The 16,059-nt window shown below is 45.5% G+C and overlaps 1 protein-coding gene across 2 annotated transcripts in view; it reads right to left on the bottom strand.

The window, feature by feature from the left end:
• The window catches only part of DNAH9 (dynein axonemal heavy chain 9), a 354,158-nt gene that overhangs the window by 243,037 nt on the left and 95,062 nt on the right, over positions 1 to 16,059 (bottom strand). For both annotated transcript variants that reach the window (XM_036268293.1, XM_036268294.1), the window contains exon 27: positions 4,048 to 4,204. In XM_036268293.1, the coding sequence (XP_036124186.1) occupies positions 4,048 to 4,204 (157 nt within the window). The remainder of the gene's footprint in view (positions 1 to 4,047; positions 4,205 to 16,059) is intronic.

The raw sequence follows: 16,059 nt of genomic DNA, 5'->3' as shown, positions 1-16,059 counted from the left end.
TGGTGCTGTCCTGCTACACAATGGTGCGATTCTGGGCCAGGGGAGGCCCAGCACAGAGATGAAGACTTCCAAGCAAGAGGCCTGCTGAAGGAACTACGCCTCGGTGACTGAATGGAACTACAAAAGGAAGAACGTGAACCAATCAGAAGGTCCGCAGATTTCCACCCTGCACCACAGAGGATCGTGGGAGTGTTCACGTTAATGGAGTGAGGAACCCGGCCGGCCGGGAGGAAGACAGGAGGAGAGCGCTAACCAAGCAGGGGAGCAGGGCCTCCGGCCAGGGCCTCGCCGGAGCTGAAGGCAGGTTGCGGTGTCATCCATACCCATACAGCTGGAAGATGAAATCGGGAAGGTAAGATGGCACAGTCAGGGAGTATAACGTTTCCGAAATCAAGAGGAGGCTTTCAAGGAGTGGCTGTTCTGTAGGGTTGAGGCTCGGGAACCGTCAAAAAGCATACGGAGAGTTTTAGGCTGAAAACCATTTTATATCTCAGCAATAGCCTCTCCAAATTGAGGTCAAGGGCGAAGTATGGCTGCTGTAATATAAAGAAGGCACGGGCACTAAAACTGCAACCATTTCCAGAGAAAGTGGTTAGTTTTATATGTTTTCAGCCAGTGCTGATGCAGTAAAGCAGTAACTTTCCCTTTTCCCACGTCTCCACACCGCTGTGTCCAGCCATTACCTCTGCCTCCTAATAGAATCGTTGTGGCAGTGAGGATTGGGGGGCCCCTGGCGGTGGCCCAAACTGTCCTTTAACTCCTCCCTGTTCGCTGCCCACTCCTGCCCGAGTCCACTAGGTATTATTTAATTTTTTCTAAGCCTCTTCTTATGTTTCCATTTTATTACCCCATCATCCGGCTCCTCACCCTCTCTGGCTCGAATAACTGCAGTGTTCTTACCAAAAAGTTTCTTTGCTTACAGTCTCTCCCTGTCCCCATTTGTCTGACTGCCCAAGGCGTCTTCCTTGAATGCCACTGGTCTTCGCCATGCTACTGCTGTTCCGAAGCCCACGGGGGGCCTGCAGCCACCACCTCAAGGTCAGGTTCTCCTGGGGCTTCGTGCCCTCCTCTCGCCCCCCATCTCCTGTCTCCGGTGCCAAGGCCACTCCGATGTGCTCGGCCATCGTTCCTCATTCATCCCCAGCTGTCTCAGGAGACGCACACAGCGTATGCTGCTGGAGTGTCGTGAAAGACGTCACAGAAGATGCCTGGTGACGCGTGTGGCGGCTTTTCCCGCCCTCCCCGTCTCCTCGTCCTAGCCGAGCGCTGTGAGGAGGTTTCAGGGGGAGATCAGAGCAAGGGGCAAGGTAAGGGCATCGGCTGCTAAAAGAGTTCATCATGCCTTTAAAGCTGACATTTTGATGGGTTTGGCTGTGTTAAAATGTCACATGGCCTGTTTGGCACCCACTCAGACCTTAAGCAGCCTTGGGCCTCACACCCTGCACAGGGTCTTTCCTGACGCACACTCTGGCTCTCCCCAAGATCTGGAGCACCCCAGGCCCAAAGTCTGTACAACACATGTCAGCACTCAGGGCAGGGAAGTCTGGCAGCTCCCCTAATTGTTTCATATATCGTCCTTGTCTCTCAAATGGACCGGGCTATACCTTATCCATCTGCCAGTCTACCTATTTGTCTCTGTCTGTCTATTATCTATCTATCTATCTATCTATCTATCTATCTATCTATCTATCTATCTATCTATCTATCATCTATCTATATCTATCTATCTATCTATCTATCTATCTATCTATCTATCTATCTATCACCTATCTATGTCTATTTTTGGTACCCTGCCATGACGCCCTACACAAGCTGAGCAATGATTCTATTCAAATTCACTTGGTTGCTGGACTGAGCTTTGTGCTAAAAATAATTCTGAGTAGCTGGACAACAAAGGGAAGAGGGAGGCTACTTGGTTACCAAGGCCATGTCGGGTCCAGGAAGGGATGGGACCGCCGCCCTTCTGCTGTGCTCCGCTATGGCCGCACCCGCAGAGGGGACTCTGGGGTGTGTGCACCTGCACTTCCGTGACCGAAGTTTTGCTCATTATTCAGACAAACTAAAGTTAGACGCCTCCTCTCACCGTGTGCTCCTAGAGGAACTGCTGGGGTCAGGACTCAGTAAAGAGTTTTGAAAGGATTGGGGAAACGGCCTCAATGACCCTGGCCATGGGGACATCTCATCTCTCCCCGTGTGCTGTGCCAGGCGTGACTGAAGACATCGACTAATTTTCTTAGTCGATATGCCAGGTCCTCTACATCTCAATGACTGTCCTCCAGGATGTTTTACTTGGGAGACTACACTGATTTCAGCAAAGCTGCGATTACTTAATGATGGAAGAATCTAGAAACTTAAAATGACCTTTCAGGCTGAGCTTATTTCGTTTAAAGGGGGAAAATATTTCTTCTTCCAGTCTGACTTAAAAGGAAACATTATCTTAATGCATTTATCAATAAAAGCAATCAAATTAAAATGTAGAGTGTGTAGACTACGGGGAAGACAGTTATCTGGGGGTCTGAATCCTCATTTTGTTTGTTTGCTATGGGAAAACATGGAGCTATGGATTCTGCAATATCCTGCACAACAAAATGTGACGCACAGGAAAAATCATGAAAGTTACAGGAGGTGAATCTCTTTCAAAGCATTCTAAACATGATGATTGCAAGTGTTATGTTGCAGTCTCTAAAACTATTATTTTTCTTAATTTATCTTTATTGTTGAAAGTATTACAGATGTCTCTCCTTTTTTTCCCATTGACACCTCCTCCCCTCTCCTGTACCCTCTCTTCACTGCACTGCTGTCTGTGTCCATTGGTCATGCGTGTAAGTTCTCTTCCCACCCCTCCACCCCCTTCTCTCTGAGGTTTGCCAGTTTGTCCCCTACTTCCATGTCTCTGGGTCTATTTTGTTAGTCAGCTCATCCTGCTCATCACATTCCACAAATAAGTGAGATCGTGTGGTACTTGTCTTCCTCTGGCTGGTTTATTTTGCTTAGCATAGTACTCTCCAGGTCCCTCCAAGTCATCTCAAACAGTAAGAGATCTTTCTTTCTTACAGCTGCATAGTATTCCATTGTGTACATGTACCACAGCTTTTGTACCCAGTTATCTATTGATGGACACTGGGCTGTTTCCAGATCTTAGCTATTACAAATAGCACTGCTATGAACATAGGGGTGCATATATTCTTTTAAAAATAAATTTATTTTGCAATCAATATGCATGATTTATACACGTAAGTATTTAATCTATTCTTAATGCACTTGTTTTATTTTTTTCTACTCGAAACTTATTGACATGTCATTCTGTTTTTAAAGAGGTCTTAAAACAGTTTACAAAGATAAATACAGTAGAATAAAATAAAACTAATGAGGCAGTGAGGCAGCCTGTTACTACACTTTCAACAAAAGAATCTATATAAGGACTAGTCTTGAGTAGCAGGTTGCTGGCTGATAGTTACCTGCGGGGTCCCTTGCTTGTCTGTGACACAAAGCCTACACTGAGGTGTGCCCAGGATAAGAACATGAGTCTTGCATTTGTCCTCTGCGGGCAGCTCTCGCTGGGAGGAGGGGTTAACCTAGTTTGTCTTCAGAGGTCACACCTGCCCATACAGAATATTTTGCCCTGTGGATAATCTGGGGGAAATGACCATTTTTACAGAAGAGCACAGATATGATTTTTACGTTATTTTATTTTAATAAGAACTTATATTAGCTGCCTATGAGCCTTTCTGTGGTTTTAGGTCAAATAGGGAATTTTGACCTTTGGAGATATATTGAGCTTCTTCATTTTACAGATGATGACAGGTAGGCTCCAAAGGTGCAGTGACCCACGTGGTTGCAAACCTCATCAGCGGAAGCAGAGTCCTTGTGCTGAGGTTGACAAGGAGGTCAACAAGCTCCAGGGGTCAAAGGCCCTGTGTTCTTCCATGAAGAAGGGGCAGATCTGCTAGTCTGGACTCTGAGCTGGGCCAGGGTGACATGGAGACACCTGCTCCTTGGTTTGGGCTGCCGCCCAGTTCCTAGTCCCTCCCAAAGCTAGGCCTGTACCTTGTAGTCCACCTGCTCCGAGCAGTTAAACACGTAGACCATGACGCCCAGCGCGCGGCCCAGGTCCTTGGTGGTCTCTGTCTTGCCTGTGCCTGCAGGTCCAGCTGGAGCCCCGCTCATGGTCAGGTGCAGAGACTGGGTGAGGGTGATGTAGCACCTGTGGAACACGGGAGGGCAGAGGAGACTGTCAGAGCCGCAGGTGGCCGACGAATAGCTCTGGCCCTGCGAGGTCCTCGTGAGAGAGAGTGGGGAGGCCCTGGGGAGGCCCACGGGAGGCCTGACACAGCTTTTGTAAAGAAACTCCTAGAGCTCCCCTGTACCATCTGCTCCCCACGGTGCTGTGGGGAGACCTTCTAAAGGATCATCTGATCATGATGGTCCTTCTGCTAGGCCCTCCCCTGTCTACTTCCTAGCTCTCTTCGCTGCTCTCCTCTCCCCAGCCAAATACTCTCATGTCCGGTCACGTAGAGCTATGGTCTGAATGTTTGTGTCCCCCAAACTCATAAGTTGCAATCCCAACCCTTGAAGATGATGGCATTAGGAAGCAGGGCCTTCGGGAGGTGATGGGGTCATGAAGGTGGAGCCCTCATGAATGGGATGTGCCTCACCAGAGAGGCTGCAGAAGGACCCCTTGTCCCGACCACCATGTGGGACACTGCCAGAAGGAAGCGTCTCTGAGGCAGAAGAGGGGCCTTCACAAGAACATGGCCACGCTGGCACCTTGATGCTGGAACTCCCCGCTCCAGGGCCGTCTGTGCTGGTGCGTTCTAGCAGCCGGAGTGGATAAGGATGCCCAGACACACTAGGGCTACGCTTGTCCCTCTCTCCTCCCCGCCAGCCTCCAACCCTTCTAGTCTACCTGGATCACGTTCCCCTTCAGTCTCCGCCTAGCTGGTGGTTACCAATGCCTTTGGGCTCATATTTGTCATCATCTCACCCACTAAATATTCCCAGACCTCTCAGCACTGGGATGAGTGAGCAGATGTACCTCCTCCACTTAAACTTATAATTACATAAACATAGTACACATTTTTCATGCATATATTAAGGGAAATAAAGGTGGGGTGATGTCTTACTTGCTGTTTAATCTCCAGAAAGTAGCATGTCTCTGGGCACAAAGGCCCTCATTGTTTGCAAAACAAACAAACACACATTCACGAGTGAGTGGATCAATCACGCCACCTGTTTAACCCTCCTGTGACTATTTCTACTAATGACAATAAAATAAATGCAACCTTAAGCTTGTTTTTGACACTTTTTAAAAAAAGACTTATTACCCTGGCTAGTATGACTCTGTTGGTTGAAGCGTCATCCCGTACACCAAAGGGCTGTGGGTTTGCTCCCTGGTGAGGGTACAGACCTAGGTTGTGGGTTTGATCCCTGGTCAGGGCACAGACCTAGGTTGTGGGTTTGATCCCTGGTCAGGGCATACCGGAGGCAACTGATTGATCTCTCTCCCTCTCTCTCAGATAAAATAAAATAAAAAAAAACATATTTCCAGATTAAAATGTACCTTTGGGCAATAAACATATGAAAAGATACTCAGAATCAATGGTCATTAAAACATGCAATGATATCCACAATGAGCTACCACACCACGCCACCCAGATGCTATAATGAGAGACAGACAGGAAGAACTGCGGCAAGGCTGTGCGCACTCTGGAAACCTCGCGCATCGCGGTGGGAATGCGAAATGGGACAACCACTTCCGAAGACAGTTTGGCAGTTGCTTAAAAAGTAAGCATTACCCTACCGCCTAGGAATTTACTCAAGGGAAATGAGAATGTATGTGCACACAGACAGACTTAGGCAGGAATGTTCATCACAGCTATAACACTAAGAAACTGATAGAAACGCAAATGTCTACCCATAGTGAATGAACAAACGAAGTGTGAAATAGCCATGCAAAGGAATATAGAGAAGTGAAGTACCGTCCGGCCGGTGTGGCTCAGTAGTTGAGCGAGGACCCATGCACCAAGCGGTCACTGCTTCGATTCCCAGTCAGGGCACATGGCCAGGTTGTGGGCCTGATCCCCAGTGGGAGGCATGCAGGAGGTGGCCAATCGATGTTCTCTCTCATCGATGTTTCTATCTCTCTCTCCCTCTCACTTCCTCTCTCTCTAAAAATCAATGAAGAAAAAAAATTTAAAAAAAAGAAAAAAGAAATGAAGTACTGATACATGTTGCAATGTGGATGAGCCTTAAAGAATAAAAAGAACTGAAGAACTGCCCAGCTGGTGTGGCTCAGTGGATTGAGCATCGACCCATGCACCAAGTGGTCACTGGTTCAATTTCTGGTCAGGGCACATGTCTGGGTTTTGGGCTTGATCCCCAGTAGGGGGCCTGCAAGAGGCAGCCGACTCATGTGATGGATGTTTCTCTCTCATTGATGTTTCTATCTCTCTGTCCCTCTCCCTTCCTTCCTTCCTCTCTATCAAAAAATCAATAAAAAATAGAGAAAAATTTAAAAATAAAGTACTGATACATGTTGCAACACAGATGAAACTTAAAGAATATAAAGAAATGAAGTACTGATACATGTTGCAATGTGGATGAACCTCAGAAACATTATGCTAAGTGAAAGAAGTCAGATGCAGACGATTCCTCGTTACGTCATTTCGCTTATGAAATGTCCAGGAAACACAGAGACAGACATTAGGTCAGCGGCTGCCTGGGAAGGGTTGAGCATGAGTGCTGACTGCAAATCGGGTGATGGCGAGGTTCTAAAACCAGCCTGTGATGACGGCTGCACAGCTCTATGAATTTATTAAAAATCATTGAACTGAGCCCTTGTAATAGGTAAACGTTAAGGTGTGTAAATTATACCTCAATAAAGCTATTAAAAATGGGGCATTGGCCTTTCTTAGACTTAGCAAATCAATACATAGGCTCCCAACCTGCAGGCTGGACAGGAGGAGCCATCTGAGGGGGCTTCTGAAATGAGTTCCCTTTTTTTCTGGGTCTGATATCTAGAATTGACCAGAGGCTCCAAGTTAACACCTTTCATGCCAGATGGTGACCAGGTCTCCACCAAAACCAAATTAAGTGTAAAATTTAATTAAGTGTAAAATTCCCACATTTATTTTAGCCTTTGAAAGTGAAACCCAGGAAGGCATTTCCCCAGGCAGGGAGGAGAGGTGTGCAGAACTATGATTCCACCTGGAGTTTTCCCAGGTAAAGGAATGTGCTGACTCCGTGGATCGAGGGCAGGGGCTGCAGTCACCCTGATTACCTGGGCTCACACAGCTGCCTAGCTTCCCCTGTGGAGTAGGCTCAGATGAGAGTGGTCCGTCAGGAGGGCCCCAAAGCTAGGTGAGTCAGGTCAAGGTGAAAGGCCGGTCTCATCTTACCTCGCTCTGTCACCGTAACCATTTGGCAATGCCTCTCCCATCTCTCAAACATCTGTGGCTGACTCTCATACCCATATCTGCCGTCCTGAGCTGAGTTCTGGCTCCAGATGGGCCCCTATGCCCTTCATCTCTTCCAGCCTCAGGCTTCTTCTAGAACTGCGGGGGCCTGCCGCAGTCTGAACCTCCCAGGAGGAAAGCCGGCTGCCTGGGCTGGTGGGTCCTGACGCCCAGGCCACTCTCCTCCGCTGTCTCCCCCGTCCGCCCCCGGTGGCCCCCCGCCGCCAGCGGGCAATCCCAGACCTCTTCTCTCTGGGACTGCGGGCTTTTCAAGGAATCCGGGAGTCCAGGAGCACAAGGTTCCACAAAAATAGAATTCTCATAGCAAACTCAACAATCTCTCAAAAAAAAAAAAATTCTCAGAACTGGGTGTCAGTCTCCTTTTGAGCATCTACAGAGCTTCTTTATATATGTTCTTTTTCTTCCCGTGATAATAGAACTCTAGAGCTGAAAGGGATTTCTGAGATCAACTAATCCGATCCCTTTATTTCACAGAGAGGTGGCCTGAGGGTCAGGAAGAGAACGTGGGCTGTTTCGGGGGTTGTAATCACCAAGGCAGGGGCGGCTGGGCTATGGGGAAACACAGGGACGAGAAAGAAGTAGCACTTTCCTCTTCTGCATGATGGGTCAGCACTACGCTCCGGTCACTGAGCCGGCAGAATGTCCTGGTCCCTGGGGACACGCACTCCTGCCCTCAGGTTCCATCTGTGTTCCTGTCAGTTTGTCTGTCTCTTTAAGCCGGCTGCTTCCCGTGTCCCTGTTTCCTAGCGATGGGCCGAGGCAGGCTACAGCACTTTCCGGCAAGGACGTGCCGTCAGACAGACCGAGTCCAAATCTCGCCTCTACTACAAAGTGTTTGTGAAACCGGCCCAAGCCATTAATCCTTAGTGCCTTAAAAATGTGTTATTGGGGTCCACTGCACTATTTTCTTTGTACAAAGCAATTTAGATCAATTTGCAGCATCAAACACAGCAGCTATTGTGAGAATGACGAGGGACCCTTTAAGAAGAGCTCTTGTCCAGCCAACTAACCCTGAAACGGACTTGGGTCAATTGAGTGTAGCTGCTTATTGGGGACACGGAACCTGTACTGGTGGAAGAGACCCCAGAGGCTTGGCCCTGTCGCCTTGCCAGGCCGCCCCACTGAACCCTTCTAAAGCGATTGTGCGATCGTGGAGCCTGTTGTCCCGTCGAGGCAGGGCTGCTTATTTTAGAAGGCGGCCCCTTCCACACGGGGCCACTTTTAGCTGTTTGCAAAGCCGTACTGACACCAAGGTGAAGCCTCTGGTTCTCTCTGAGCAAACGGCTTCTATGGGCTTTGTTCCTATCTGCCCCACCAGGCCCTTGTGAGCACACAATGAGACCAGAGATAAGAACAAGCCTTGAAAAGCAGAGAGCCAGGTCGCTCTCAAGGTATTTTTTTTTTTTTTAAGATAATGAATATATAAAACATAGCTTTTCTTTTTTGATACAGGTATTCAACTGGCAGATTAAAGAAAATATCAAAGATACTGTACCTTGGTTTCAGCTCCGAACAGCTTGCGGCTATTCCAGAAACGTGGTCTGGCTAATCTTAGAGTTGGCGGAATCATAGCCGGCTTGTATTCACTGTCTATTTCTATGTAAAAGAAATCACCACATGTGCAGTGGCTTAAAACAACACTCATTTATAACCTCACTTCCGCAGGGCAGGAGCCCCGGTGGCCTCTCCCAAGCGTGTCAGCAGGCCAGAGTCAAGGTATCAGTGGGCTGGACTCTTATCTGGACACGGTGAGGAAGAATCTGCTTCCAAGCTCCTTGGAGATTTGAGCCAATTAAGTTCCTACCGGCTGCAGGACTGAGATCCTCCCTGGTCGTCGGCAGTTCCTAGAGGCCGGTCTAGCGTCCTTGCAGGTGGGTCCCTCCGTGTTTGAATTCGGCAATGGCATGTCCAGTTCTGCTCAGGCTTCGGGTCTCCCTGTCCTCCCCTCTGCCCTCGGGCAGGAGAGAGCGCCACTTCTAAGGGCTCATATGATTACACTGGGCCCACCAGGAAAATGTTCCTTGTAACATAAAGCAAAACCTAATCGTGAGAGTGCTCTCATTGTATTTGAAGTCTCCACCCATACTCAAAGGGCAGGAGATAATACAAGAAAAAGGGTTACTGGGGATCATTCTTAGAATTATACCTAACCCGTAGTTCAGTCTCATAACTGAGGAATGAACGTGGTCGCAACAATATCTATCTGAAAACAAAGGAGGCCCTGGCTGGGTGGCTCAGTTGGTTGGAGCATCGTCCCAACATTGACAGGTTGTGGGTTCAATTACTGTTTGGGGCACATACCCAGGTTTCAGGTTCAATCCTGGTTGGGGCATGTACAAGAGGCAACTGATCGATGTTTCTCTCTCACATCAATGTTTCTTCCTTTCTCTCCCTTCCCTTCTCTCTAAAATCAGTAAAACACATCTCGGGGAGGATGAAAACACAAACAAGCAGCAGTATCTGTCTGGAGGCTGCCTCCAGAGGCATCACCAGGACTCGGGGCCCTGATGTTCAATATTTTAATCAATAACTTGAATTAAATAACTGTTTAGATGGAAGGGAGACCAAAATTTGAAACAATTTTAATAACTGAAAATGATCAGGTGGACCCAACAAAGTGAAATTTAAGGAAGATGCATCTAAAGGAACCTTCCAAGCACTTACACGTGTACAGGACGGAGGAGACAAGGTGGATGGCACTTCACTGGAAGGAGACTTGGGACTTTTAATAGGTTTCAAGCTCCATGTGAGAAACAGCATTCAGAGGAGAATGTCCTCAGCATCAACCTAAAACAAATCTGTCCCTATAGTAACATTTCTATTTTACAATTGTGAAAGCTGTCTGTCCTCATCATGAACGCCCCCAGTTCCAGAATCTATTCCTTGCGCCGTCTGGCTACGAGGTCCTCGTCATCGGGTGCTCACCATTCTCTTTCCCACTCTGGTTCATAAACGTCTCTCTCAGAACTTAACACAAAGACCCGAGAGAAATGACGGACATCGATCTTTCTAACAAGAGTAACGACAGACCGAGTAACTAAGCTGGAGCAGTAATAGCGACGCTTTGTATGATGTCTGTGTCTCACATATAAAGTCTAGAGGTGATTTAGAAAACTGAAGAGAGTCAAGAGGGAAACTCTTAGAATTATCGTTACAGCAGCCAGCGGAACAGAAGATACATTGACAAAATTCAATTTTCTCCTATATACACAAGTGAAAAGAAAGTTAGAGCTATAATGAGATTAAGCGATGGTTTCTTAGCTAAGACACCAAAAGCATAGTCCATAAAAGAAAAAACTGACAAACTGGACCTCACCAAAATGTAAAAATTTTGTACCATTAAGAAAATGAAAAGATAAGCAACAGACTGAGATGAAATATTTGCAAACATACATGCAGTAGAATATATACAAACACAATATGAAAATAATTCTCACAACTCAAAAAGAAGACAGACAAATTAAACAATAGTCAAAATATATAAACAGAGCCCTGGCTGGTTTGGCTCAGCGGTTAGAGCATCAGCCTGCGGTCCAGAAAGACCCGGGTTCAGTTCCACCTCGGATGCAGTTTGTCCCCAGCCCTGGTTGGTCGTGCGGGTGGCAGCCACTCGATGTGTCCCTTTCACGTCGATGTTTCGCTCTCTCTCTTCCTCTCTCTCCCTCCCTATCTGAACAAAAAATGGAAAAATGTCCTTGGGTTAGGATAAAAAATTATATATATATATACACACACATACACGGAGAGTATGCTAAAGATGATACAGATGACTAATGAGCACATGAAAAGATACTCAATATTATTTTTAGGGAAGTACAAATTAAAACTCAAATGAGATACTATTTCACATTCACCAGAATAGCTACAATTAATAAGCCAGACCATAAGCAAGCAATGTGGTTAAGGGTGTGGAGAACAGGAGCCCTCTTACGTTGCTGCTGGGATGTCACATGATCCAGCCACTTTGGAAAACAGTTTGAAACATAAAACTGCCATACCACCCAGAAATTCTCCTCCTAGGTATCCACCCAAGAGAGACGAGAACATCTGTCCAGAAAGACACACACACACATTTTACAGGAGCATTCTTTACAGGAGCCCCCAACTGGAAATGACCCAAGTGTTCGTCAGCAGGTGACTAGATAGACACAATGTGTCTTGTCTCTGAAATGCAATATTCAGAAATGAAAAGGAGCAAACTACTGACACCTGCTCTGTCATGAATGAAACCCAAAAAAAGTATGCAAAATGGAAGAAGCCAGACACAAGAGACCACCTGTGGTACAGTTCCAGTTGTAAGAAATGTTCAGAATACTCGAATTGATAGAGACGGAAAATGCAGTAGTGGTTGCCTAGGGCTGGGGTGGGAATGAGGATTGACTGTAAATGAGCATGAGGGGTCTTACTGGGAGAGAAGAAAATGTTGCAAAGTTGATTTATGGTGATGGTTACACCACTTGGTAAAATTACTAAAGTCACTGAATTGTATAGTTGGAATGGGTGAAAATTTTAATATGTAAAATAAACCTCAATATAGTTATATATATATATATATATATATATATATATATATATATCTCCCCAAAACTATATAAAGATATTTATAAACTTTTTTGATAAGCATAATTAAAGATATAAATAAGCAGAAATATCACATTTTATAATGATGGCTGTTTCTAAATTCTAAAGATGGCTATTCTTCCAAAAGTAACTTGAAGGTATTAAGGTTCACTGATTAAAACTCTAATCATTTACATTTTGGAACTTGACATAATGATTGAAGTTCATTTGAATGAGGAAACAGAAAAGCTAATCAAAAATAGACAATGAAGATATATGATATAGACCTTCACTATAAAATTACTACAATTCATGAAAAGTTACAAGCCTCAAATACTATGGCTTATAGATAAATTAACATATTGATGAAACAGATTAGACACTTTGAGGTAGTTTGATAGACTCAGAACTTTGAATATGGTAGAGCAAACATCACAAACCAAAAAGGGAAAGGACCCATTACTCATTAAAAATGTTGAGCCCACTGGTTACTTAAAAACAAACAAACAAAAATTCAAATTATATTTTCCCTGAGATAGTGTCTGTGGGTTTTCCTTGCTCAGGATTCCATACATTGGAAAATCATCTCTTCTCTACACCATGAATTCTGATGGGGTTGTCAATCAAAGGATTTCCCACCCTCCCAGGGTAGGCACCAGGCTCAGGATGGGCAAAATACTGATCTCATTGGTCACAGTGACTGACTCAGAGAGGAGCACATGATCCAAACAGAACCAATCAGAGTTCCTTCAAAGAATCTGATGTACAGTGTTGGGAAAGAGAAGGTCTGAATCAGAAGTCATAAAGGTGCCAGCACGGGGACCATCTTTCCAACCATACAAAGACAATCTGTGGGAGAAAGAAGTCACTGCTCAGAAGAAAGCAGAGCCAGGGTCCTAGTTCACAGCCTGGTGTCGCCCTGATGAGGCCTGGGAGCCGGTCACTGCAGCAGGCGGGCTGGTTTCCCAGGTGTGGGCATCAGAGGCCCCTTCCTGGTTAAGGGGGTCGGAGCTCGGCTTCCGTCCCGCGGAACTGAGCTCTCCTTACTCAACTGTCAAAATGTTCACCGAAGAATGAAAAGAGGTCAAAGGGAAAAGTAAGATAAAATAAACTATGATAAAATAAGGTGAATATTAAACTGATCTAGAAATGGATGGGGACTTGCTCAAGTATAAAAGCAACAAAAAAGGACAATGGAAGTAACAAATAATTCACAGAGAGGAAAACATAACAGCCAATGCATACATAAAAGCTCAGACCTGTGAGTAATTAAGGACATCTAAATTCAAATGAGATGCCATTCTGACTAATAAAATTAATAATATTTTAGCAATAGTATGCAATGCTGATGAGGATATTGTGAGATGAACCCTTTCATAAACCGCGAGCGAGAATGAGAGCAACACTTTTGCAATCGTTTGAAAGTAGGCATCATCTAATTATCTGCTTCTTGGGATCTTTCCTGGGGAAATAATGAGAAATGTAATAAAAATTTATATATAAGAAGTTCACGGCAGCTTTTCTTTTAATAGTAAAAGCTTACCTATAACTTCTATATCCCATAATATGTTACCTAAATTATGAGATACTTGTAAATAGAAGGTAATTCAGCTATTAGAATGTTTTAGAAGACTATTTAGAGAATAAGAACATAATACAGTGTTATACAAAAAGAAATCTATGATAGTTTATAGGTAGTGTGTAATTGCCATTTCATTGTTTCAAAATCTACATGTAGCCCTGGGCGGTGGCTCAGTGGTTAGAGCGTCAGCCTGCACACCAAAGTTTTCTGGGTTCCATTCCTGGTTAAGGGCATGTACCTGGGTTGCAGGTTTGATCCCCAGCCCCGGTTGGGATGCATGCAGGAGGCAACCAATCAATGTGTCTCTCTCATATCTATGTTTCTCTCTCTCTCTCTCTCTCTCTCTCCCCTCTCCCTCCCTTCTACTCTCTCTAAAAATCAATAGAAAAAATATCCTCAGCTGAGGGCTAAAAAAAAAATCTATATGTAGAAGCAAACAGACTAAATATTACCAATGGTTATCTCTGGGTAACGTATTTTCTTTGTTAACAGGATTCTAAGTTTTTCAATAAAAACATTAGATAAAAACATTTTAAAAAAGTGTATGGCTTGCTAGTTGTGTCCTTGTTCAGCAAATCACCTTCCAAGACTCCTGCATCAATTACACCTCACCTGCTTGCCTTAGCTCCTGAGAAATGAAGAGGTCCTCAAAATTAATAAGCGGTTGATGAAAACATTACTTAACACAGCACAGGGCTGAAAGGGGCATTTGTGTGTGAAGGTGAGGGAAGGGGATAGAGGGAGGGATCTTCCAAAGGTTAAGAAACTACTAATGAGAATTGCTTTTGTTTAGCCTGCAAAAACCATCTCCATTTGGTTCAACTTAGCGTTGTGCCAATGTCCTGCGACAATGGCTGAGCCATTGTACCTACTTAGACATTCAAGTCCCATCCAGGCAGTGGGAAATTCCAAAGAAACAGGCATAATCAGTCAGATGTACTGTAATGCGGGTGTGCTTTTAATGAATGTGCAAAGGTTGTATGGATCAATTGTCCATTTGATTAATTCCTCTGGCAGGAGAGAATTAAACGCACTTAAGCTACACACCAGCAAAAGCTGAATGCTGTTCAAAATGTGATTTTCTGTGTTAAGACCGCTTTTTCTCTATGCAAAACATTTCTTGAGATAATAATGGGAGTCATTGAGAAAATGAAATTCGCCGTATAAATATTCACAACATCTTTACTTTGTCAGAAAAGCATCTAATGCGCAAAACAAGGTCAAGGTCTGCATAGTACGCGCCATCTTTGCAGCAAATCCTCCCTTCAAGTTCTTATTTGCATCATCGCCTAGGAGAGGTGATAAATTTCTACTTCAGAAATAATTCATCGTCAAAGCCTTAGCCTGGAGATGTCTAAGTCCAAAGGAGGTGATTACCTTCTTCCATTCCTTGGCAGGTGTGAAGCCCCAGGGAAAAGAAGGTCTTGTACTTTTTATCACTTGGAACGATAGCATCTGATATGTCAGTGGAAGGGAAGGCACTATTCTGAATGGTATGGAGAAACAGGGAGCACTTGCAAGTCTCGGCGATTGCTTCTCGGCATTTACCAAGGTGTGCCCGTGGGTGCCTACTCCGGCCAGACACAGTGGCTGGGTCCCGGGCCTGGAGCAGGGAGCAGGTCAGTGTCAGTGTCACCACGGACATGGACTCTGGAGCGAACCGACGTTAATTAGATTGCCCAGATATAGGACAGGTTCATCATTCTGTTCCAAGTGATATAAATCCCCAAACTATTAGATCATATTCCGGGACAGGCAAAAAAAAAAAAAAAATCACTGCAAAAGAGAATAGTGTACCAGACTTCCTCCCTGTAGGTAGGTGTCCTGCTGAGAATCACTGTAAAGACGAGGAAACATGAAAGGGTCCCCTTCTCCTTTGACCCTCACTGAATGATCCCTCCAACTGATGGAGCCCAAGTCAAACCTGTAAGATGCCAAGACACCCCCCTCCCCAAGCTGCTACTGCTTTTGCTCTCCTTGCAGCATGAAAAATCTGCATCTCCCTCTGAACAGACCTTATCTGCCTTTTGTCTTAAACTGGGGCAGGGAGGAGGGGCAGCCCCCAGCTAAGAGCCTTCAGAAGCCAAGGCACAGGCCCCTCCTCCGAGTTGGCCTCCCCGGCTTGATTCTGTTTATTCTTATTCTTCAACAGCCAACCGCCATTCATTTGCTTGACAGATATTAATTCAGCATCTACTGGGTGCCAGTGACATAGCAACAAACAAAATGCAAAATCACACGGAGGTCCCTGCTTGCAGACTTCACATTCCGAAAGGGAATGCAGCCAACAAGCAAGTGGACAAGGTCATTTCAGAATGTGGGCCGGGTTAGGGAGGAGAGGAGCAGAGTGAGCATCAGGGTCATTGCCGTGTGTGTGTGTGTGTGTGTGTGTCCGCGCGCGTGCGGGGAGGGGGTGTCTGTTAGAAAGAGTGGTCATGGAAG

This window comes from Molossus molossus, unplaced genomic scaffold, assembly GCF_014108415.1.
Source record: "Molossus molossus isolate mMolMol1 unplaced genomic scaffold, mMolMol1.p scaffold_m16_p_19, whole genome shotgun sequence".
NCBI lineage: Eukaryota > Metazoa > Chordata > Mammalia > Chiroptera > Molossidae > Molossus > Molossus molossus.
The sequence above is the reverse complement of the archived record's forward strand: the minus strand, read 5'-3'. Positions and strand labels throughout refer to the sequence as shown.